Source organism: Heterodontus francisci, unplaced genomic scaffold (genome assembly GCF_036365525.1).
Source record: "Heterodontus francisci isolate sHetFra1 unplaced genomic scaffold, sHetFra1.hap1 HAP1_SCAFFOLD_645, whole genome shotgun sequence".
NCBI classification, from domain to species: domain Eukaryota; kingdom Metazoa; phylum Chordata; class Chondrichthyes; order Heterodontiformes; family Heterodontidae; genus Heterodontus; species Heterodontus francisci.
The window spans coordinates 592,238-618,367 of record NW_027141506.1 but is presented as its reverse complement, the minus strand read 5'-3'; the positions used below and the strand labels follow the sequence as shown (position 1 = coordinate 618,367).

The 26,130-nt window shown below is 53.6% G+C and overlaps 2 protein-coding genes across 5 annotated transcripts in view; one reads left to right on the top strand and one right to left on the bottom strand.

Annotated features, from left to right (window-relative positions):
* Positions 1–15,168, top strand: part of LOC137363922 (transforming growth factor beta-1-induced transcript 1 protein-like) — a 102,650-nt gene extending 87,482 nt beyond the window's left edge. For all 4 annotated transcript variants that reach the window (XM_068027420.1, XM_068027419.1, XM_068027421.1 and 1 more), the window contains 4 exons: positions 4,062–4,235; positions 6,653–6,734; positions 7,096–7,244; positions 14,429–15,168. In XM_068027420.1, the coding sequence (XP_067883521.1) occupies positions 4,062–4,235; positions 6,653–6,734; positions 7,096–7,244; positions 14,429–14,695 (672 nt within the window). In that variant the 3' untranslated portion in view covers positions 14,696–15,168. The remainder of the gene's footprint in view (positions 1–4,061; positions 4,236–6,652; positions 6,735–7,095; positions 7,245–14,428) is intronic.
* A 430-nt stretch (positions 15,169–15,598) lies between these two features.
* nif3l1 (NIF3 NGG1 interacting factor 3-like 1 (S. cerevisiae)) lies at positions 15,599–20,220 on the bottom strand. Its single transcript, XM_068027424.1, has 7 exons — positions 20,084–20,220; positions 18,560–18,996; positions 16,997–17,159; positions 16,590–16,704; positions 16,282–16,420; positions 15,978–16,061; positions 15,599–15,854 (listed from the first exon to the last, which is right to left on the bottom strand). The coding sequence occupies exons 2-7, from the start codon at positions 18,966–18,968 to the stop codon at positions 15,670–15,672; spliced, it is 1,095 nt and encodes a 364-aa protein (XP_067883525.1). The 5' UTR covers positions 18,969–18,996; positions 20,084–20,220; the 3' UTR covers positions 15,599–15,669.
* Between the last annotated feature and the right edge of the window lie 5,910 nt (positions 20,221–26,130).

Genomic DNA, 26,130 nt, shown 5'->3' with positions numbered 1-26,130 from the left:
TGACCCTCCCGAAAGTGCGACACTCCCTCAGTACTGATCCTCTGACAGTGTGACACTCCCTCAGTACTGACCCTCTGACAGTGTGACACTCCCTCAGTACTGACCCTCCGACTGTGTGACACTCCCTCAGTACTGACCCTCCGACAGTGCGGCACTCCCTCAGTACTGACCCTCCGACAGTGCGGCACTCCCTCAGTACTGACCCTCCGACAGTGTGACACTCCCTCAGTACTGACCCTCCGACAGTGTGACACTCCCTCAGTACTGACCCTCCGACAGTGTGACACTCCCTCAGTACTGATCCTCCGACAGTGCGACACTCCCTCAGTACTGACCCTCCGACAGTGTGACACTCCCTCAGTACTGATCCTCCGACAGTGTGACACTCCCTCAGTACTGATCCTCCGACAGTGTGACACTCCCTCAGTACTGACCCTCTGACAGTGCGGCACTCCCTCAGTACTGACCCTCTGACAGTGTGACACTCCCTCAGTACTGACCCTCTAACAGTGTGACACTCCCTCAGTACTGACCCTCCGACAGTGTGACACTCCCTCAGTACTGACCCTCCGACAGTGTGACACTCCCTCAGTACTGATCCTCCGACAGTGTGACACTCCCTCAGTACTGATCCTCTGACAGTGTGACACTCCCTCAGTACTGACCCTCTGACAGTGTGACACTCCCTCAGTACTGATCCTCCGACAGTGTGACACTCCCTCAGTACTGATCCTCTGACAGTGTGACACTCCCTCAGTACTGATCCTCTGACAGTGTGACACTCCCTCAGTACTGACCCTCCGACAGTGTGACACTCCCTCAGTACTGACCCTCCGACTGTGTGACACTCCCTCAGTACTGACCCTCCGACAGTGCGGCACTCCCTCAGTACTGACCCTCCGACAGTGTGACACTCCCTCAGTACTGACCCTCCGACAGTGTGACACTCCCTCAGTACTGACCCTCCGACAGTGTGACACTCCCTCAGTACTGACCCTCCGACAGTGTGACACTCCCTCAGTACTGACCCTCCGACAGTGTGACACTCCCTCAGTACTGATCCTCCGACAGTGTGACACTCCCTCAGTACTGATCCTCCGACAGTGTGACACTCCCTCAGTACTGACCCTCTGACAGTGTGACACTCCCTCAGTACTGACCCTCCGACAGTGTGACACTCCCTCAGTACTGACCCTCCGACAGTGTGACACTCCCTCAGTACTGATCCTCCGACAGTGTGACACTCCCTCAGTACTGACCCTCTGACAGTGTGACACTCCCTCAGTACTGACCCTCCAACAGTGCGACATTCCCTCAGTACTGACCCTCCGACAGTGTGACACTCCCTCAGTACTGATCCTCTAACAGTGTGACACTCCCTCAGTACTGACCCTCTAACAGTGTGACATTCCCTCAGTACTGACCCTCCAACAGTGCGACATTCCCTCAGTACTGACCCTCCGACAGTGTGACACTCCCTCAGTACTGATCCTCTAACAGTGTGACACTCCCTCAGTACTGATCCTCTAACAGTGTGACACTCCCTCAGTACTGACCCTCTAATAGTGTGACACTCCCTCAGTCCTGACCCTCTGACAGTGTGACACTCCCTCAGTACTGATCCTCTGACAGTGTGACACTCCCTCAGTACTGACCCTCTGACAGTGTGACACTCCCTCAGTACTGATCCTCTAACAGTGTGACACTCCCTCAGTACTGACTCTCTAACAGTGTGACACTCCCTCAGTACTGATCCTCTAACAGTGTGACACTCCCTCAGTACTGATCCTCTAACAGTGTGACACTCCCTCAGTACTGATCCTCTAACAGTGTGACACTCCCTCAGTACTGATCCTCTAACAGTGTGACACTCCCTCAGTACTGATCCTCTAACAGTGTGACACTCCCTCAGTACTGACCCTCTGACAGTGTGAAACTCCCTCAGTACTGACCCTCTAACAGTGCGACACTCCCTCAGTACTGACCCTCTAACAGTGCGACACTCCCTCAGTACTGACCCTCCGACAGTGCGACACTCCCTCAGTACTGACCTTCTAACAGTGTGACACTCCCTCAGTACTGACCCTCTAACAGTGTGACACTCCCTCAGTACTGACCCTCTAACAGTGTGACACTCCCTCAGTACTGACCCTCCGACAGTGTGACACTCCCTCAGTACTGACCCTCTAACAGTGTGACACCACTCAGTACTGACCCTCCGACAGTGTGACACTCCCTCAGTACTGACCCTCTGACAGTGTGACACTCCCTCAGTACTGACCCTCTGACAGTGTGACACTCCCTCAGTACTGACCCTCTGACAGTGTGACACTCCCTCAGTACTGACCCTCTAACAGTGTGACACTCCCTCAGTACTGACCCTCCGACAGTGTGACACTCCCTCAGTACTGACCCTCTGACAGTGTGACACTCCCTCAGTACTGACCCTCTGACAGTGCGGCACTCCCTCAGTACTGACCCTCCGACAGTGTGACACTCCCTCAGTACTGACCCTCTAACAGTGCGGCGCTCCCTCAGTACTGACCCTCCGACAGTGTGACCCTCCCTCAGTACTGACCCTCTAACAGTGTGACACTCCCTCAGTACTGACCCTCTGACAGTGTGACACTCCCTCAGTACTGACCCTCTGACAGTGTGACACTCCCTCAGTACTGACCCTCTAACAGTGTGACACTCCCTCAGTACTGACCCTCTAACAGTGCGGCGCTCCCTCAGTACTGACCCTCCGACAGTGTGACCCTCCCTCAGTACTGACCCTCTAACAGTGTGACACTCCCTCAGTACTGACCCTCTGACAGTGTGACACTCCCTCAGTACTGACCCTCTGACAGTGCGGCACTCCCTCAGTACTGACCCTCCGACAGTGTGACACTCCCTCAGTACTGACCCTCTAACAGTGTGACACTCCCTCAGTACTGACCCTCTGACAGTGTGACACTCCCTCAGTACTGACCCTCTAACATTGTGACACTCCCTCAGTACTGACCCTCTGACAGTGTGACACTCCCTCAGTACTGACCCTCTAACAGTGTGACACTCCCTCAGTACTGACCCTCCGACAGTGTGACACTCCCTCAGTACTGACCCTCTAACAGTGTGACACTCCCTCAGTACTGACCCTCTGACAGTGTGACACTCCCTCAGTACTGACCCTCTAACATTGTGACACTCCCTCAGTACTGACCCTCTGACAGTGTGACACTCCCTCAGTACTGACTCTCTAACAGTGTGACACTCCCTCAGTACTGACCCTCTGACAGTGTGACACTCCCTCAGTACTGACCCTCTAACATTGTGACACTCCCTCAGTACTGACCCTCTGACAGTGTGACACTCCCTCAGTACTGACCCTCTAACAGTGTGACACTCCCTCAGTACTGACCCTCCGACAGTGTGACACTCCCTCAGTACTGACCCTCTAACAGTGTGACACTCCCTCAGTACTGACCCTCTAACAGTGTGACACTCCCTCAGTACTGACCCTCTGACATTGTGACACTCCCTCAGTACTGACCCTCTAACAGTGTGACACTCCCTCAGTACTGACCCTCTAACAGTGTGACACTCCCTCAGTACTGACTCTCTAACAGTGTGACACTCCCTCAGTACTGACCCTCTAACAGTGTGACACTCCCTCAGTACTGACTCTCTAACAGTGTGACACTCCCTCAGTACTGACCCTCTGAAAGTGTGACACTCCCTCAGTACTGACCCTCTGACAGTGTGACACTCCCTCAGTACTGACCCTCTAACAGTGTGACACTCCCTCAGTACTGACCCTCTAACAGTGCGACACTCCCTCAGTACTGACCCTCTGAAAGTGTGACACTCCCTCAGTACTGACCCTCTGAAAGTGTGACACTCCCTCAGTACTGACCCTCTAACAGTGTGACACTCCCTCAGTACTGACCCTCTAACAGTGTGACACTCCCTCAGTACTGACCCTCTAACAGTGTGACACTCCCTCAGTACTGACCCTCCGACAGTACGCTCTCCGTCCGCGACTCACCCGTCTTGTCCCGGTCGTCGTCTCTCCGCAGGTGGTGACCGCCCTGGGGCAGGTTTGGCACCCCGAACACTTTGTCTGCGTGCGCTGCCGAAAGGAGATCGGGGGCAGCAACTTTTTCGAGAAGGAGGGAGTGCCGTACTGCGAGAAGGATTACTGGTTGCTCTTTTCACCGCGCTGTGCTCAGTGTGAAGAGCCCATCATGGATGTGAGTATACAGACGGGGGAGGGGGAGAGTGGTACAGCCATTCACCCACTCCACCTGCCCCTACAATCCCACATGGTAATCCACCGCCCAGCTCTGCGAGGGGCTGATCGAGTGGCGATGGGAGCGAGTCACGGGGAGTAAAAGAATGGGGCAGAGGGAGCGAAGGAGTGGGGGGAACGAGGCGGAGGGAGCGAAGGTTTGGGGGGAACGAGACGGAGGGTGCGAAGGAGTGGGGGGAATGAGGCGGAGGGAGTGAAGGAGTGGGGGAATGAGGCGGTGGGAGTGAAGGAGTGGGGGTAACGAGGATGGAGGGAGTGAAGGAGTGGGGAAACAATGCGGAGGGAGTGAAGGAGTGGGGGGGGGGTAACGGGGATGGAGGGAGTGGGGGAACGAGGCGGAGGGAATGAAGGAGTTGGGGTAACGAGGATGGAGGGAGTGAAGGAGTGGGGGTAACGAGGATGGAGGGAGTGAAGGAGTGGGGGAAGAGGCGGAGGGAGTGAAGGAGTGGGGGGGAATGAGGCGGAGGGAGCGAAGGAGTGGGGGAACCAGGTGGAGAGAGTGAAGGAGTGGGGGTCAAGAGGCGGAGGGAGTGAAGGAGTGGGGGAGTGAGGCGGAGAGAGTGAAGGAGTGGGGGTAACGAGGATGGAGGGAGTGAAGGAGTGGGGGTAATGAGGATGGAGGGAGTGAAGGAGTGGGGGAATGATGTGCAGGGAGTGAAGGAGTGGGGGTAACGAGGATGGAGGGAGTGAAGGAGTGGGGTAACTAGGATGGAGGGAGTGAAGGAGTGGGGGTCAAGATGCGCAGGGAGTGAAGGAGTGGGGGTAACGAGGATGGAGGGAGTGAAGGAGCGGGGGTAACGATGCGGAGGGAGTGAAGGAGTGGGGTAACGAAGCGGAGGGAGTGAAGGAGTGGGGTAACGATGCGGAGGGAGTGAAGGAGTGGGGTAACGAGGATGGAGGGAGTGAAGGAGTGGGGGTCAAGAGGCGCAGGGAGTGAAGGAGTGGGGGTAACGAGAATGGAGGGAGTGAAGGAGCGGGGTAACGAGGATGGAGGGAGTGAAGGAGTGGGGAAACAATGCGGAGGGAGTGAAGGAGTGGGGGGGGTAACGAGGATGGAGGGAGTGAAGGAGTGGGGGTAACGAGGATGGAGGGAGTGAAGGAGTGGGGGTAACGAGGTGGAGGGAGTGGGGGTAACGAGGATGGAGGGAGTGAAGGTTTGGGGGGAACGAGACGGAGGGTGCGAAGGTTTGGGGGGAACGAGGCGGAGGGAGTGAAGGAGTGGGGGTAACGAGGATGGAGGGAGTGAAGGAGTGGGGGTAACGAGGGTGGAGGGAGTGAAGGAGTGGGGGAACGAGGCGGATGGAATGAAGGAGTTGGGGTAACGAGGATGGAGGGAGTGAAGGAGTGGGGGTAACGAGGATGGAGGGAGTGAAGGAGTGGGGGAAGAGGCGGAGGGAGTGAAGGAGTGGGGGGGAATGAGGCGGAGGGAGCGAAGGAGTGGGGGAACCAGGTGGAGAGAGTGAAGGAGTGGGGGTCAAGAGGCGGAGGGAGTGAGGCGGAGAGAGTGAAGGAGTGGGGGTAACGAGGATGGAGGGAGTGAAGGAGTGGGGGTAACGAGGATGGAGGGAGTGAAGGAGTGGGGGTAACGAGGATGGAGGGAGTGAAGGAGTGGGTGTAACGAGGATGGAGGGAGTGAAGGAGTGGAGGAATGATGTGCAGGGGTGAAGGAGTGGGGGTAACGAGGATGGAGGGAGTGAAGGAGTGGGGTAACTAGGATGGAGGGAGTGAAGGAGTGGGGGTAACGAGGATGGAGGGAGTGAAGGAGTGGGGGTCAAGATGCGCAGGGAGTGAAGGAGTGGGGGTAACGAGGATGGAGGGAGTGAAGGAGCGGGGGTAACGATGCGGAGGGAGTGAAGGAGTGGGGAAACGATGCGGAGGGAGTGAAGGAGTGGGGTAACGAGGATGGAGGGAGTGAAGGAGTGGGGGTCAAGAGGCGCAGGGAGTGAAGGAGTGGGGGTAACGAGGATGGAGGGAGTGAAGGAGCGGGGTAACGAGGATGAAGGGAGTGAAGGAGTGGGGAAACAATGCGGAGGGAGTGAAGGAGTGGGGGGGGGGTAACGGGGATGGAGGGAGTGAAGGAGTGGGGGTAACGAGGATGGAGGGAGTGAAGGAGTGGGGGTAACGAGGATGGAGGGAGTGAAGGAGTGGGGTAACGAGGATGGAGGGAGTGAAGGAGTGGGGGTAACGAGGATGGAGGGAGTGAAGGAGTGGGGGTAACGAGGATGGAGGGAGTGAAGGAGTGGGGAAACGATGCGGAGGGGGTAAAGGAGTGGGGGGGGGGGGTGGGATCGAGGCGGACCGGATTCTCTCCTTTACCTCCAGTTTTTTTCCTGCTCATTCTCTCTTCCCCACCTGTAGAAAATGGTGACAGCCCTGGATCGCAACTGGCACCCCAACCACTTCTGCTGCGTCAAGTGTGGCTGCGTCTTCGGAGAGGATGGTGAGTGACCCTTTCCGAGTGCAACGCCCTCCCCACCCCACCGTCCCCCAGCCGGTCACCCAGACGTCTGCCGGAGGCGGCCAGACGTCCCGTCACGGATCAACAACGGGGCGTGACACGGGCAAAGCGACAAGGCAAATAGGTCCGCCCGCCTCCGAGACACAGGTCAGGACGGTGCAGTGCCGGTCTTCCCGCCGGCTGTTTGGAGGGCTGTTGTTTTTATTTCCAGACCCCGATTCGCGGTGCGATTGTCCCGGGGAGGGAGGGAGGTTGAAATTTGGGACGGGCTGTACGGCGCCATGATGCGGTGTTAAATTCACCAGCCCCCCTCCTCACTGGTCTCCTCACGTGCCGTCCACAGGATTCCACGAGAGGGACGGGAAACCCTACTGCAGGAAGGATTTCTATGAGATGTTTGCCTCGCGATGTCACGGCTGCAGACAGCCTATCCTGGAGAACTACATCTCGGCCCTCAACGCCCTGTGGCACCCGGAGTGTTTTGTCTGCCGTGTGAGTGACGCTCTCACTGTCCTGCTCTCTCCCAGTGTCCCTGTATCAATCCCCAAACTAATCCCACTGCCCCCGCTCTCTCCCCATATCCCTGTATCAATTCCCAAACTAATCCCACTGCCCCGCTCTCTCCCCATATCCCTGTATCAATCCCCAAACTAATCCCACTGCCCCGCTCTCTCCCCGTGTCCCTGTATCAATCCCCAAACTAATCCCACTGCCCCGCTCTCTCCCCATATCCCCGTATCAATCCCCAAACTAATCCCACTGCCCCGCTCTCTCCCCATAGCCCTGTATCAATCCCCAAACTAATCCCACTTCCCCGCTCTCTCCCCATATCCCCGTATCAACCCCCAAACTAATCCCACTGCCCCGCTCTCTCCCCATAGCCCTGTATCAATCTCCAAACTAATCCCACTGCCCCACTCTCTCCCCATAGTCCAGTATCAATCCCCAAACTAATCCCACTGCCCCGCTCTCTCCCCATAGCCCCGTATCAATCCCCAAACTAATCCCACTGCCCCACTCTCTCCCCATAGTCCAGTATCAATCCTCAAACTAATCCCACTGCCCCGCTCTCTCCCCGTAGCCCTGTATCAATCCCCAAACTAATCCCACTGCCCCGCTCTCTCCCCGTGTCCCTGTATCAATCCCCAAACTAATCCCACTGCCCCGCTCTCTCCCCATATCCCTGCATCAATCCTCAAACTAATCCCACTGCCCCGCTCTCTCCCCGTAGCCCTGTATCAATCCCCAAACTAATCCCACTGCCCCGCTCTCTCCCCATATCCCCGTATCAATCCCCAAACTAGTCCCACTGCCCCGCTCTCTCCCCATATCCCCGTATCAATCCCCAAACTAGTCCCACTGCCCCGCTCTCTCCCCATATCCCTGTATCAATCCCCAAACTAATCCCACTGCCCCACTCTCTCCCCATATCAATCCCCAAACTAATCCCACTGCCCCGCTCTCTCCCCACATCAATCCCCAAACTAATCCCACTGCCCCGCTCTCTCCCCATATCCCTGTATCAATCCCCAAACTAATCCCACTGCCCCACTCTCTCCCCATATCAATCTCCAAACTAATCCCACTGCCCTGCTCTCTCCCCATATCCCTGTATCAATCTCCAAACTAATCCCACAGCCCTGCTCTCTCCCCATATCCCTGTTTCAATCCCCAAACTAATCCCACTGCCCCGCTCTCTCCACATAGCCCAGTATCAATCCCCAAACTAATCCCACTGCCCCGCTCTCTCCCCATATCCCCGTATCAATCCCCAAACTAACCCCACTGCCCCTTTCTCTCCCCATATCCCTGTATCAATCCCCAAACCAATCCCACTGACCCGCTCTCTCCCCGTGTCCCCGTATCAATCCCCAAACTAATCCCACTGCCCCGCTCTCTCCCCATATCAATCCCCAAACTAATCCCACTGCCCCGCTCTCTCCCCATATCCCTGTTTCAATCCCCAAACTAATCCCACTGCCCCGCACTCTCCCCATATCCCTGTATCAATCCCCAAACTAATCCCACTGCCCCGCTCTCTCTCCATATCCCTGTTTCAATCCCCAAACTAATCCCACTGCCCCGCTTTCTCCCCATATCCCTGTATGAATCCCCAAACTAATCCCACTGCCCTGCTCTCTCCCCATATCCCTGTTTCAATCCCCAAACTAATCCCACTGTCCCGCTCTCTCCCCATAGCCCTGTATCAATCCCCAAATTAATCCCACTGCCCTGCTCTCTCCCCATAGCCCTGTATCAATCCCCAAACTAATCCCACTGCCCCGCTCTCTCCCCGTAGCCCTGTATCAATCCCCAAACTAATCCCACTGCCCCGCTTTCTCCCCATAGCCCTGTATCAATCCCCAAACTAATCCCACTGCCCCGCTCTCTCCCTGTAGCCCTGTATCAATCCCCAAACTAATCCCACTGCCCCGCTCTCTCCCCATATCCCTGTATCAATCCCCAAACTAATCCCACTGCCCCGCTTTCTCCCCACAGCCCTGTATCAATCCCCAAACTAATCTCACTGCCCCGCTCTCTCTCCATATCCCTGTATCAATCCCCAAACTAATCCCACTGCCCCGCTCTCTCCCCATAGCCCTGTATCAATCCCCAAACTAATCCCACTGCCCCGCTCTCTCCCCGTGTCCCTGTATCAATCCCCAAACTAATCCCACTGCCCCGCTCTCTCCCCATAGCCCAGTATCAATCACCAAACTAATTCCACTGCCCCGCTCTCTCCCCATCGCCCTGTATCAATCCCCAAACTAATCCCACTGCCCCGCTCTCTCCCCACATCAATCCCCAAACTAATCCCACTGCCCCGCTCTCTCCCCATATCCCTGTATCAATCCCCAAACTAATCCCACTGCCCCACTCTCTCCCCATATCAATCTCCAAACTAATCCCACTGCCCTGCTCTCTCCCCATATCCCTGTATCAATCTCCAAACTAATCCCACTGCCCCGCTCTCTCCCCATGGCCCTGTATCAATCCCCAAACTAATCCCACTGCCCCGCTCTCTCCACATAGCCCAGTATCAATCCCCAAACTAATCCCACTGCCCCGCTCTCTCCCCATATCCCCGTATCAATCCCCAAACTAACCCCACTGCCCCTTTCTCTCCCCATATCCCTGTATCAATCCCCAAACCAATCCCACTGACCCGCTCTCTCCCCGTGTCCCCGTATCAATCCCCAAACTAATCCCACTGCCCCGCTCTCTCCCCATATCCCCGTATCAATCCCCAAACTAATCCCACTGCCCCGCTCTCTCCCCATATCTCTGTATCAATCTCCAAACTAATCCCACTGCCCCGCTCTCTCCCCATATCAATCCCCAAACTAATCCCACTGCCCCGCTCTCTCCCCACATCCCTGTTTCAATCCCCAAACTAATCCCACTGCCCCGCTCTCTCCCCATATCCCTGTATCAATCCCCAAACTAATCCCACTGCCCCGCTCTCTCTCCATATCCCTGTTTCAATCCCCAAACTAATCCCACTGCCCCGCTTTCTCCCCATATCCCTGTATGAATCCCCAAACTAATCCCACTGCCCTGCTCTCTCCCCATATCCCTGTTTCAATCCCCAAACTAATCCCACTGTCCCGCTCTCTCCCCATAGCCCTGTATCAATCCCCAAACTAATCCCACTGCCCTGCTCTCTCCCCATCGCCCTGTATCAATCCCCAAACTAATCCCACTGCCCCGCTCTCTCCCCGTAGCCCTGTATCAATCCCCAAACTAATCCCACTGCCCCGCTTTCTCCCCATAGCCCTGTATCAATCCCCAAACTAATCCCACTGCCCCGCTTTCTCCCCATAGCCCTGTATCAATCCCCAAACTAATCTCACTGCCCCGCTCTCTCTCCATATCCCTGTATCAATCCCCAAACTAATCCCACTGCCCCGCTCTCTCCCCATTGCCCTGTATCAATCCCCAAACTAATCTCACTGCCCCGCTCTCTCCCCATAGCCCTGTATCAATCCCCAAACTAATCCCACTGCCCCGCTCTCTCCCCAGAGCCCTGTATCAATCCCCAAACTAATCCCACTGCCCCGCTCTCTCCCCATATCCCTGTATCAATCCCCAAACTAATCCCACTGCCCCGCTCTCTCCCCATAGCCCTGTATCAATCCCCAAACTAATCTCACTGCCCCGCTCTCTCCCCATATCCCTGTATCAATCCCCAAACTAATCCCACTGCCCCGCTCTCTCCCCATAGCCCTGTATCAATCCCCAAACTAATCTCACTGCCCCGCTCTCTCCCCATAGCCCTGTATCAATCCCCAAACTAAACCCACTGCCCCGCTCTCTCCCCGTAGCCCTGTATCAATCTCCAAACTAATCTCACTGCCCTGCTCTCTCCCCGTGTCCCTGTATCAATTCCCAAACTAATCCCACTGCCCTGCTCTCTCCCCGTGTCCCTGTATCAATTCCCAAACTAATCCCACTGCCCCGCTCTCTCCCCATATCCCTGTATCAATCCCCAAACTAATCCCACTGCCCCGCTCTCTCCCCATAGCCCAGTATCAATCACCAAACTAATTCCACTGCCCCGCTCTCTCCCCATCGCCCTGTATCAATCCCCAAACTAATCCCACTGCCCCGCTCTCTCCCCGTGTCCCTGTATCAATCCCCAAACTAATCCCACTGCCCCGCTCTCTCCCCATAGCCCAGTATCAATCACCAAACTAATTCCACTGCCCCGCTCTCTCCCCATCGCCCTGTATCAATCCCCAAACTAATCCCACTGCCCTGCTCTCTCCCCATATCCCTGTATCAATCCCCAAACTAATCCCACTGCCCCGCTCTCTCCCCATATCCCTGTATCAATCCCCAAACTAATCCCACTGCCCCGCTCTCTCCCCATAGCCCTGTATCAATCCCCAAACTAATCTCACTGCCCCGCTCTCTCCCCATAGCCCTGTATCAATCCCCAAACTAATCCCACTGCCCCGCTCTCTCCCCATAGCCCTGTATCAATCCCCAAACTAATCCCACTGCCCCGCTCTCTCCCCATATCCCTGTATCAATCCCCAAACTAATCCCACTGCCCCGCTCTCTCCCCATAGCCCTGTATCAATCCCCAAACTAATCTCACTGCCCCGCTCTCTCCCCATATCCCTGTATCAATCCCCAAACTAATCCCACTGCCCCGCTCTCTCCCCATAGCCCGGTATCAATCCCCAAACTAATCTCACTGCCCCGCTCTCTCCCCATAGCCCTGTATCAATCCCCAAACTAATCCCACTGCCCCGCTCTCTCCCCAGAGCCCTGTATCAATCCCCAAACTAATCCCACTGCCCCGCTCTCTCCCCATATCCCTGTATCAATCCCCAAACTAATCCCACTGCCCCGCTCTCTCCCCATAGCCCTGTATCAATCCCCAAACTAATCTCACTGCCCCGCTCTCTCCCCATATCCCTGTATCAATCCCCAAACTAATCCCACTGCCCCGCTCTCTCCCCGTAGCCCTGTATCAATCCCCAAACTAATCTCACTGCCCCGCTCTCTCCCCGTAGCCCTGTATCAATCCCCAAACTAAACCCACTGCCCCGCTCTCTCCCCGTAGCCCTGTATCAATCTCCAAACTAATCTCACTGCCCCGCTCTCTCCCCGTAGCCCTGTATCAATCCCCAAACTAAACCCACTGCCCCGCTCTCTCCCCGTGTCCCTGTATCAATTCCCAAACTAATCCCACTGCCCCGCTCTCTCCCCGTGTCCCTGTATCAATTCCCAAACTAATCTCACTGCCCCGCTCTCTCCCCATATCCCTGTATCAATCCCCAAACTAATCCCACTGCCCCGCTCTCTCCCCATATCCCTGTATCAATCCCCAAACTAATCCCACTGCCCCGCTCTCTCCCCGTGTCCCTGTATCAATCCCCAAACTAATCCCACTGCCCCGCTCTCTCCCCATAGCCCAGTATCAATCACCAAACTAATTCCACTGCCCCGCTCTCTCCCCATCGCCCTGTATCAATCCCCAAACTAATCCCACTGCCCCGCTCTCTCCCCATATCCCTGTATCAATCCCCAAACTAATCCCACTGCCCCGCTCTCTCCCCGTGTCCCTGTATCAATCCCCAAACTAATCCCACTGCCCCGCTCTCTCCCCATAGCCCAGTATCAATCACCAAACTAATCCCACTGCCCCGCTCTCTCCCCGTGTCCCTGTATCAATCCTCAAACTAATCCCACTGCCCCGCTCTCTCCCCGTGTCCCTGTATCAATCCCCAAACTAATCCCACTGCCCCGCTCTCTCCCCATAGCCCAGTATCAATCACCAAACTAATTCCACTGCCCCGCTCTCTCCCCATCGCCCTGTATCAATCCCCAAACTAATCCCACTGCCCTGCTCTCTCCCCGTGTCCCTGTATCAATTCCCAAACTAATCCCACTGCCCCGCTCTCTCCCCATATCCCTGTATCAATCCCCAAACTAATCCCACTGCCCCGCTCTCTCCCCATAGCCCTGTATCAATCCCCAAACTAATCTCACTGCCCCGCTCTCTCCCCATATCCCTGTATCAATCCCCAAACTAATCCCACTGCCCCGCTCTCTCCCCATATCCCTGTATCAATCCCCAAACTAATCCCACTGCCCCGCTCTCTCCCCATATCCCTGTATCAATCCCCAAACTAATCCCACTGCCCCGCTCTCTCCCCGTGTCCCTGTATCAATCCCCAAACTAATCCCACTGCCCCGCTCTCTCCCCATAGCCCTGTATCAATCCCCAAACTAATCCCACTGCCCCGCTCTCTCCCCATAGCCCAGTATCAATCACCAAACTAATTCCACTGCCCCGCTCTCTCCCCATATCCCTGTATCAATCCCCAAACTAATCTCACTGCCCCGCTCTCTCCCCATAGCCCTGTATCAATCTCCAAACTAATCTCACTGCCCTGCTCTCTCCCCGTGTCCCTGTATCAATCCCCAAACTAATCTCACTGCCCCGCTCTCTCCCCATATCCCTGTATCAATCCCTAAACTAATCCCACTGCCCCGCTCTCTCCCCATATCCCTGTATCAATCCCCAAACTAATCCCACTGCCCCGCTCTCTCCCCATAGCCCTGCATCAATCCCCAAACTAATCCCACTGCCCCGCTCTCTCCCCATAGCCCAGTATCAATCCCCAAACTAATCCCACTGCCCCGCTCTCTCCCCATATCCCTGTATCAATCTCCAAACTAATCTCACTGCCCTGCTCTCTCCCCGTGTCCCTGTATCAATCCCCAAACTAATCTCACTGCCCCGCTCTCTCCCCATATCCCTGTATCAATCCCCAAACTAATCCCACTGCCCCGCTCTCTCCCCATATCCCTGTATCAATCCCCAAACTAATCCCACTGCCCCGCTCTCTCCCCATAGCCCTGCATCAATCCCCAAACTAATCCCACTGCCCCGCTCTCTCCCCATAGCCCTGTATCAATCCCCAAACTAATCCCACTGCCCCGCTCTCTCCCCATATCCCTGTATCAATCCCCAAACTAATCCCACTGCCCCGCTCTCTCCCCATATCCCTGTATCAATCCCCAAACTAATCCCACTGCCCCGCTCTCTCCCCATAGCCCTGTATCAATCCCCAAACTAATCCCACTGCCCCGCTCTCTCCCCACAGCCCAGTATCAATCCACACACTAAACACACTGCCCCCGCTCTCTCTCCACAGGACTGCTTCACTCCGTTTGTGAATGGGAGTTTCTTCGAGCACGCGGGCCAACCTTACTGCGAGATCCACTACCACAAGAACCGGGGTTCTCTGTGTTCGGGGTGCGAGAAGCCCATCACCGGTCGTTGTATCACTGCCATGGGGAACAAGTTCCACCCCAACCACTTCGTCTGTGCCTTTTGCCTCAAGCAGCTGAACAAAGGAACTTTCAAGGAAGAGAATGACAAGCCTTACTGCCACCCGTGCTTCACCAAGCTCTTCGGCTAGACGCCCGGCTCCTGTCCGGCAGTGAGGCCCTGCGCTCGCAGGTCCAAACCAGGGCCCGGCAACGTCAGGGGGCAACACCTCCCCTGCTCGGACGGGAAGAATGAAGGGTCTTTCCTAATCCACCGTCACCTCCTCCGAATACTAAACGTTCCCGGGCACCGTTCCTCCGTCCTCCCCCCCCCCCCCCACCCGTGTTAAACATTCCCCGGATGTCGGCCACCCCCGGCCCGGCCTTGTTTGTAATCTGCCTTGGGTTCTTATTTATTCACATCTCCCGTTATCCGTACCACAATTTTATACTCAACGCTATTTTATATATATCTATTCTCTAAGGCTGGTGACCGACCGCTCACTCTCCCGCACAGTATAATCACAGCCGGTTTCAGAACCCCAGTATTTTATCTCTGCTGGTTTCACTTTATAGTCTTGCAAATTACAAATGACCTCTTCAAATAAATGACGCTGTTCCTGGTCACATGGGTTCCTTTTTTTTTTTAACTTCGAAACACTTCATTTCTCCGCCTGTCGCGACCTGCCGTTGCTCGGCCCCTTCCGTCACCGCCAAGCCTGGGGTGGTAGGCCCCGATCCCTCACTGTGAAGGCTTTCGTGGCGGGACAGGAGATTGGGAAACAGTCGGATGGGGCCAGGCTCGGGTCTTGGAAGAGCCTGTGGGTGGTGGGGGGAGCAGGGAAGAGGGAGCGAGGAGTAGGGTGACTCAAAGGGGCCTACGGCTGGGGTAACAGAAAAGGGCGTTGGAAGGGGCGGCTTTGTCACAACGCCTCATATTACAACTGAAGGCCCTCAACATTTGAGTGCGTCAAGCTTTTAGGTTTCCTCTCTCTCTCCCCTCCTGTATCCTCTCTCTCCCCGCACGGGAACGTGAGGAAATGAGACACTCCCAGTGCCAGTGATACAATAATTTAATTGAAGGGTCTCCAGGATTGGGCTCTCCCTTTATCCACTGCCGTGGCCCTCACATGACGCGGAGAGGCTCCCGGTCCGCGGCGGACACGAGCACGGAGACCCGGCCCTCCAGACTCTGGCTCAAGACGTCCCGGAGCTCGACCAGGAATCCCCGCTCGCTGTTGCTGTGCTCGCACAGCACGACGGTCGTTCCCACAGCGACGGCGTCCAACACCTCGTGGTGCGACATCTCACCTGGGGGAAGGGGCAAAGGTTGAATCTGAGCAGGCGGCCAATCCGGACACAGCGCCCCTGACCCGCCATCCCCACCCCCAACCACCCACACTGCCTCCGCGGGCTCGCCCAAACCGCGCTTACCCGTCAGGAACAGGTCAGCCGCCACTCCCCGGAGAACGCTCGCACCCGAGCCAGCACAGACGGCCGCAGTCGCCACCTCCGAATCTGCAAAAAGGTACAGGCGGTCAGGCTCACGTGTATATCGGGCACCGGAACCGTCGCGCCCCCGCGTTAACGGGCTCCGCAGCCACGGTGACGAAACTACGCGTGGGCCTCAGCACCCCCGCCCGCCATCTCAGAACGCGTCAGAACACTTCCCGGGGGGGGGGGGGGGCAAACCCGAAAGCCCCCCCCCGCCCACTGACTCCGCGACGGCTCGACTCACCCAGGCTCCGCCCCGTGCCCAGCGCCACCCGGACATGAGCCAGCTTCAGGTGCTCTTTGATCCGCCGGATGACAGCGGCCGTGGACGTTTTCTCCCTCAGCGCGCACAATCGGCCCATCCCCGTGTCGGGGAGCGGAGGCTGCGAAGGAGGAGGAGGAAGAGGCGATCAGAGGGACAAACGGGCGGTTCAGATGGCGGTCCCGCGCGCGCGCGGGCCGAGCGAGCGCCAGTCGGCTCTCGGTCACGTCCCCTCGGCGGGCAAATTCCGGAGTCATCCGCGCGGCGGTGCCCGCCTGCCCGCCCCTTACCTTCTGAAGCTCCGTGACCTCCAGACTGGCGCGGATCTCCTCGACACGGTTCAGGACTCGCACGGCCTCCACAAGGGCTTTCCGGGAACAGTTGAGCGACAGCCGGGACCCGGAGCTGTGGGACGCAGAAACAACGGGCGAATAAGAGAGGCGGTGGCAGGAGGAAAAAAACAGCCGAGTCACGGCTTGGCTCCAACCAGGTTGGGACAGAGCCACACACACACACACACACACAAAGGGAAACTACCCTGGGCAGTCAGGATCCAATCGGACTTCCCTCGCAATGCTGGGGCTCCACTGCGCCGCCACCTGCAGTGGAATAGCCCACCACTTCTCACTCGGGCCCGGGTGACAGCCACCAGGCCCGAGGCCACCCCAGCGACAGCAGATGAGGAACATCCCAGTACCTGAGGGTCACGAGGGCCACCGTGGCCCCCTCTAATGCCCGCAGCCGTGCGACTACGGAGGCGGCGTCATAGCTGGCCGGGATCGTCGCTTCCAGGCGGTGTGATCCCGGTGTCGGGAAGGTGTCTGCTGTGGAGTTTGTCAGAGGCACAGTGGAGCAGTCGCCTGAGAAAGAGAGACAGAAGGAGAAGATAATGGGGACAGTGTAGAAGGAGCTTTACTCTGTATCTAACCCCCGTACTGTACCTGTCCTGGGAGTGTTTGATGGGGGACAGTGTAGCGGGAGCTTTACTCTGTATCTAACCCCCGTACTGTACCTGTCCTGGGAGTGTTTGATGGGGGACAGTGTAGAGGGAGCTTTACTCTGTATCTAACCCCCGTACTGTACCTGTCCTGGGAGTGTTTGATGGGGACAGTGTAGAGGGAGCTTTGCTCTGTATCTAACCCCGTACTGTACCTGTCCTGGGGAGTGTTTGATGGGGGACAGTGTAGAGGGAGCTTTACTCTGTATCTAACCCCGTACTGTACCTGTCCTGGGAGTGTTTGATGGGGGACAGTGTAGAGGGAGCTTTACTCTGTATCTAACCCCGTACTGTACCTGTCCTGGGAGTGTTTGATGGGGACAGTGTAGAGGGAGCTTTACTCTGTATCTAACCCCCGTACTGTACCTGTCCTGGGAGTGTTTGATGGGGACAGTGTAGAGGGAGCTTTGCTCTGTATCTAACCCCGTACTGTACCTGTCCTGGGGAGTGTTTGATGGGGGACAGTGTAGAGGGAGCTTTACTCTGTATCTAACCCCGTACTGTACCTGTCCTGGGGAGTGTTTGATGGGGGACAGTGTAGAGGGAGCTTTACTCTGTATCTAACCCCCGTACTGTACCTGTCCTGGGGAGTGTTTGATGGGGGACAGTGTAGAGGGAGCTTTACTCTGTATCTAACCCCCGTACTGTACCTGTCCTGGGGAGTGTTTGATGGGGGACAGTGTAGAGGGAGCTTTACTCTGTATCTAACCCCCGTACTGTACCTGTCCTGGGGAGTGTTTGATGGGGGACAGTGTAGAGGGAGCTTTACTCTGTATCTAACCCCCGTACTGTACCTGTCCTGGGGAGTGTTTGATGGGGGACAGTGTAGAGGGAGCTTTATTCTGTATCTAACCCCCGTACTGTACCTGTCCTGGGAGTGTTTGATGGGGGACAGTGTAGAGGGAGCTTTACTCTGTATCTAACCCCCGTACTGTACCTGTCCTGGGAGTGTTTGATGGGGGACAGTGTAGAGGGAGCTTTACTCTGTATCTAACCCCCGTACTGTACCTGTCCTGGGGAGTGTTTGATGGGGGACAGTGTAGAGGGAGCTTTACTCTGTATCTAACCCCCGTACTGTACCTGTCCTGGGGAGTGTTTGATGGGGGACAGTGTAGAGGGAGCTTTACTCTGTATCTAACCCCCGTACTGTACCTGTCCTGGGAGTGTTTGATGGGGGACAGTGTAGAGGGAGCTTTACTCTGTATCTAACCCGCGTACTGTACCTGTCCTGGGAGTGTTTGATGGGGGACACTGCTTACTCACCCAGTCCCTTGGCCAGCCAGTCGTTGACTCCGTGAGGTGAGGCGTCAAAGGCGGTGTGCGGGGAGTAAATGGCCACGCGGTTCTCCAGTGCCCGGACAAGGAGCCGCTCCTTCCAGGTCGCCATGGTGACGCGGCGGAAGGGATGGAACAGCGGGGGATGGTAGGCCAGGACAAGCTGGGCCTGCAGCCTCAGGGCCTCCTCCATCACCCCCTCGGTCAGGTCGTTGGTGAGCAGCATGGTGTGCACGGTGTGGGGAGGGCTGGGCTCCACCAGGAGGCCCACGTTATCCCAGCTGGCGGCCAGGGCGGGCGGCGCCAACCGCTCCAGGGCCGCGACGACAGAGGCCAACTCCATGAGGGGCCGTCGGGTCAGGGGTCGAACGAGCAGGCGACCCCCGGACAGCAGCATGCACAGGACGGACTGACTGGCTCCAGCCCTGAAAGAGAGAGAGTGAAGTGAGACATTCAACTGACCACGACAGGCTGCTATTCCACTACGAGGGCATCGCAGCTGTACCCCGAGCTCCAATGCAAGGAGTCACTAAGCCCGCCTTCCACTACAGCTCATTTCCTCCAGCACCTACAACCCTCCCTATCTCTGTAACCTCCTCCAGCCCCTTAAATCCTCCCTATCTCTGTAACCTCCTCCAGTCCCTACAACCCTCCCTATCTCTGTAACCTCCTCCAGCCCCTACAACCCTCCCTATCTCTGTAACCTCCTCCAGCCCCTACAACCCTCCCTATCTCTGTAACCTCCTCCAGCCCCTACAACCCTCCCTATCTCTGTAACCTCCTCCAGTCCCCGACAACCCTCCCTATCTCTGTAACCTCCTCCAGCCCCTACAACCCTCCCTATCTCTGTAACCTCCTCCAGTCCCTACAACCCTCCCTATCTCTGTAACCTCCTCCAGTCCCCGACAACCCTCCCTATCTCTGTAACCTCCTCCAGCCCCTACAACCCTCCCTATCTCTGTAACCTCCTCCAGCCCCTACAACCCTCCCTATCTCTGTAACCTCCTCCAGCCCCTACAACCCTCCCTATCTCTGTAACCTCCTCCAGCCCCTACAACCCTCCCTATCTCTGTAACCTCCGCCATCCCCTACCACCCTCCGAGATCTCTGCACTCCCTCCAATTCCGGCCTCTTGACCATCCCCCGATTCCCATCGCTCCACCATTGGGGGCCGTGCCTTCAGCTGCCGGGGGTGGGGGGGGGGGGGGTCCCGAGCTCCGGAATTCCCTCCCTCAACCTCTCCGCCTCTCTCTCTCTCCTCCATTAATACACTCCTCAATATCGACCCCACTTGTCCCTGCAACACACTCTCCCAGAAGGCAGGTCCCTCGCGGAGGGGTGGGGTGGGGTGGGGCGGCTGGGCAGGCCCACCCCAGTTGAATAGTCCCTCTGAAGCCAATGTAACCCCTTCCCACTGAAACTGCGCCAACCAAATCAATACTGGCAAAAGAAACCACATGTGTTGCATAAAAGCAGCTCTGGAGCAGAAAATAATCCTTTCAAAGCTTATACCTTTCTTAAATTATCAAACTTAATTCAACTCAACAACAACAACAACAAAAAAGAATTCAAATAGCAAAGAATGTTTGAAACTGAGGTGTTTGGAGGCTGGAGAGGACCCACTTCCGGGTTCAGCAACACTTCCGGGTGTCAGACACTTCCGCGACTGCGCACTGGCTCCCGCCGCCACGGCCGCCCCCGCAGGCCAAACCACCTCTGAGATGACGTTTTGAAAAAGGCGTTTCTGCTGCGAATCTCTTAAAGGGGCCGCTCCCCCCCTCTCCATCTGGGGCTTGCTCCAAACTCCTCTGCGGTGGCGTGAAAGCACATGCAGATGCATTGGAAAGCTTTAATTGGGAGGGGATTAAATGGGTGCAGAGTCAGTGATAGGGGAGAGTGGACATGGGCTGTGGGTGATTAAATGGGTGTAGAGTCAGTGATAGAGGAGAGTGGACATGGGCTGTGGGTGATTAAATGGGTGTAGAGTCAGTGATAGGGGGAGAGTGGACATGGGCTGTGGGTGATTAAATGGGTGTAGAGTCAGTGATAGAGGAGAGTGGACATGGGCTGTGGGTGATTAAATGGGTGTAGAGTCAGTGATAGAGGAGAGTGGACATGGGCTGTGGGTGATTAAATGGGTGTAGAGTCAGTGATAGAGGAGAGTGGACATGGGCTGTGGGTGATTAAATGGGTGTAGAGTCAGTGATAGAGGGAGAGTGGACATGGGCTGTGGGTGATTAAATGGGTGTAGAGTCAGTGATAGGGGAGAGTGGACATGGGCTGTGGGTGATTAAATGGGTGTAGAGTCAGTGATCGAGGAGAGTGGACATGGGCTGTGGGTGATTAAATGGGTGTAGAGTCAGTGATAGGGGAGAGTGGACATGGGCTGTGGGTGATTAAATGGGTGTAGAGTCAGTGATAGGGGAGAGTGGACATGGGCTGTGGGTGATTAAATGGGTGTAGAGTCAGTGATAGAGGAGAGTGGACATGGGCTGTGGGTGATTAAATGGGTGTAGAGTCAGTGATAGAGGAGAGTGGACATGGGCTGTGGGTGATTAAATGGGTGTAGAGTCAGTGATCGAGGAGAGTGGACATGGGCTGTGGGTGATTAAATGGGTGTAGAGTCAGTGATAGGGGAGAGTGGACATGGGCTGTGGGTGATTAAATGGGTGTAGAGTCAGTGATAGAGGAGAGTGGACATGGGCTGTGGGTGATTAAATGGGTGTAGAGTCAGTGATAGGGGAGAGTGGACATGGGCTGTGGGTGATTAAATGGGTGTAGAGTCAGTGATAGAGGAGAGTGGACATGGGCTGTGGGTGATTAAATGGGTGTAGAGTCAGTGATAGGGGAGAGTGGACATGGGCTGTGGGTGATTAAATGGGTGTAGAGTCAGTGATCGAGGAGAGTGGACATGGGCTGTGGGTGATTAAATGGGTGTAGAGTCAGTGATAGGGGAGAGTGGACATGGACTGTGGGTGATTAAATGGGTGTGGAGTCAGTGATAGAGGAGAGTGGACATGGACTGTGGGTGATTAAATGGGTGTAGAGTCAGTGATAGAGGAGAGTGGACATGGGCTGTGGGTGATTAAATGGGTGTAGAGTCAGTGATAGAGGAGAGTGGACATGGGCTGTGGGTGATTAAATGGGTGTAGAGTCAGTGATAGGGGAGAGTGGACATGGGCTGTGGGTGATTAAATGGGTGTAGAGTCAGTGATAGAGGAGAGTGGACATGGGCTGTGGGTGATTAAATGGGTGTAGAGTCAGTGATCGAGGAGAGTGGACATGGGCTGTGGGTGATTAAATGGGTGTAGAGTCAGTGATAGGGGAGAGTGGACATGGGCTGTGGGTGATTAAATGGGTGTAGAGTCAGTGATCGAGGAGAGTGGACATGGGCTGTGGGTGATTAAATGGGTGTAGAGTCAGTGATAGGGGGAGAGTGGACATGGGCTGTGGGTGATTAAATGGGTGTAGAGTCAGTGATAGGGGAGAGTGGACATGGGCTGTGGGTGATTAAATGGGTGTAGAGTCAGTGATAGAGGGAGAGTGGACATGGACTGTGGGTGATTAAATGGGTGTAGAGTCAGTGATAGGGGAGAGTGGACATGGGCTGTGGGTGATTAAATGGGTGTAGAGTCAGTGATAGGGGAGAGTGGACATGGGCTGTGGGTGATTAAATGGGTGTAGAGTCAGTGATAGAGGGAGAGTGGACATGGGCTGTGGGTGATTAAATGGGTGTAGAGTCAGTGATCGGGGAGAGTGGACATGGACTGTGGGTGATTAAATGGGTGTAGAGTCAGTGATAGGGGGAGAGTGGACATGGACTGTGGGTGATTAAATGGGTGTAGAGTCAGTGATAGGGGGAGAGTGGACATGGACTGTGGGTGATTAAATGGGTGTAGAGTCAGTGATAGGGGGAGAGTGGACATGGACTGTGGGTGATTAAATGGGTGTAGAGTCAGTGATAGGGGGAGAGTGGACATGGACTGTGGGTGATTAAATGGGTGTAGAGTCAGTGATAGGGGGAGAGTGGACATGGGCTGTGGGTGATTAAATGGGTGTAGAGTCAGTGATAGGGGGAGAGTGGACATGGACTGTGGGTGATTAAATGGGTGTAGAGTCAGTGATAGGGGAGAGTGGACATGGACTGTGGGTGATTAAATGGGTGTAGAGTCAGTGATAGGGGAGAGTGGACATGGACTGTGGGTGATTAAATGGGTGTAGAGTCAGTGACAGGGGAGAGTGGACATGGACTGCAGGTGAATTCTTGAACCACTTCCAGAGCGTGGTCGCCAATATTGATGGATGGAGCATCCATCCCATGTCCCATGGTGTTCGTTTTACACAGACAATACACACAGTTGTTTCTACACACAGACACAATACACAGAGTTGTATATGCACACAGACACAATACACACAGTTGTATATACACACAGACACAATACACACAGTTGTATATACACACAGACACAATACACACAGTTGTTGTATATACACACAGACACAATACACACAGTTGTTATATACAAATACACTGTACACAGAGTTGTATATACACACAGACACAATGCACACAGTTGTATATACACACAGACACAATACACACAGTTGTTATATACAAATACACTGTACACAGAGTTGTATATACACACAGACACAATGCACACAGTTGTATACACACACACAATACACACCATTGTATATACACACAGACACAATACACGCAGTTGTATATAAACACACACACAATACACACAGTTGTATATATACACACACACAATACACACAGTTGTATACACACACACACACAATACACACAGTTGTATATATACACACACACAATACACACAGTTGTATATATACACACCCACAATACACACAGTTGTATACACACACACACACAATACACACAGTTGTATATACACACACACACAACACACACAGTTGCATACACACACAGACACAATACACACAGTTGTATATACACACACAATACACACAGTTGCATAATACACACACAATACACACAGTTGTATATACACACACACACAATACACACAGTTGCATACACACACACACAATACACACAGTTGTAGACACACACAAAATACACACAGTTGTATACACACAGACACAATAGACACAGTTGCATACACACAGACAAAATACACACAGTTGTAAATAAACACACACACAATACACACAGTTGTATACACACACAGACACAATACACACAGTTGCATAATACACACACAATACACACAGTTGTATATACACACACGCAATACACACAGTTGTATATACACACACACACAATACACACAGTTGTATATATATACACACACACAATACACACATCTGTATATATACACACACACACAATACAGAAAGTTATATACACACACACATAATACACACAGTTGTATACACACACACACAATACACACAGTTGTATATACACACACACACAATACACACAGTTGTATACACACACAATACACATAGATGTACATACACACAGTTGCATACACACACAATACACACAGTTGTATACACACAGACACAATACACATAGTTGTATGCACACACACACACAATACACACAGTTGTATCCACACAAACACACAATGCACACAGTTGTATGTACACACACACACAATACACACAGTTGTATACACACACACACACAATACACACAGTTGTATATACACACACAATACACATAGATGTACATACACACAGTTGCATACACACACAATACACACAGTTGTATACACACAGACACAATACACATAGCTGTATGCACACACACACACAATACACACAGTTGTATACACACACACACACACAATGCACACAGTTGTATAGACACACAATACACACAGTTGTGTACACACAGACACAATACACACAGTTGTATGCACACACACACAAAATACACACAGTTGTATATACACACACACAATACACACAGTTGTATACACACACACACACAGTTGTATACACACACACAATACACACAGTTGTATATACACACACACAATACACACAGTTGCATACACACACACACACACAGATGTATACACACACACACAATACACACAGTTGTCTCTAAACACACACACAATATACACAGTTGTATATACACACACACACACACACACAATACACACAGTTGTATAGACACACACAATACGCACAGTTGTATACACACACAATACACACTGTTGTATGCACGCACACACATAGTACACACAGTTGTATATACACACACACACAATACACTCAGTTGTATACACACACTCACATTACACACAGTTGTATACACACACACACACATTACACACAGTTGTATATACACACACACACACATTACACACTGTTGTATATACACACACGCACAATACACACAGTTATATACACGCACACAATACACACAGTTGTATACACACACAGACACAATACACACGTGTATACACACACACAAAACACACGTGTATACACACACACAATACACACAGTTGTATATACACACAGTTGTATCCACACACACACACACAATACACACAGTTGTATACACACACACGCAATACACACAGTTGTATATACACAGACACACAATACACACAGTTGTATATACACACAGTTGTATCCACACACACACACAATACACACAGTTGTATACACACACACACAGTTGTATACACACACAAACAATACACACAGTTGTATACACACACAATAAACACAGTTGTATACACACACAATACACACAGTTGTATACACACACACACACAATACACACAGTTGTATACACACACACACACATTATACACAGTTGTATACACACACAATACACACAGTTGTCTACACACACAATACACACAGTTGTATGCACACAAACACACAATACACACAGTTGTATATACACAGACACACAATACACACAGTTGTATATACACACAGTTGTATCCACACACACACAATACACACAGTTGTATACACACACACACACAGTTGTATACACACACACACAGTTGTATACACACACAAACAATACACACAGTTGTATACACACACACACAGTTGTATACACACACACACAGTTGTATACACACACAAACAATACACTCAGTTGTATACACACACTCACATTACACACAGTTGTATACACACACACACACATTACACACAGTTGTATATACACACACACACATTACACACTGTTGTATATACACACACGCACAATACACACAGTTATATACACGCACACACAATTCACACAGTTGGATACACACACACAGAGTACACACAGTTGTATATACACACACACACAATACACACAGTTGTATACACACACACAATACACACAGTTGTATACACACACAGACACAATACACACGTGTATGCACACACACAAAACACACGTGTCTACACACACACAATACACACAGTTGTATATACACACAGTTGTATCCACACACACACACAATACACACAGTTGTATACACACACACGCAATACACACAGTTGTATATACACAGACACACAATACACAC

Excerpts from the sequence above, each read along its gene's own strand:
- nif3l1 (XM_068027424.1), bottom strand. The coding sequence starts at position 18,968 with ATGCTGCTGTCCGGGGGTCGCCTGCTCGTTCGACCCCTGACCCGACGG. Across the intron at positions 16,421-16,589 it reads AGGTCACGGAGCTTCAGAAG|CCTCCGCTCCCCGACACGGG; the intron begins GTAAGGGGCGGG and ends CCTCCTTCGCAG. Across the intron at positions 15,855-15,977 it reads GGCTGACCTGTTCCTGACGG|GTGAGATGTCGCACCACGAG; the intron begins GTAAGCGCGGTT and ends CCCTTCCCCCAG.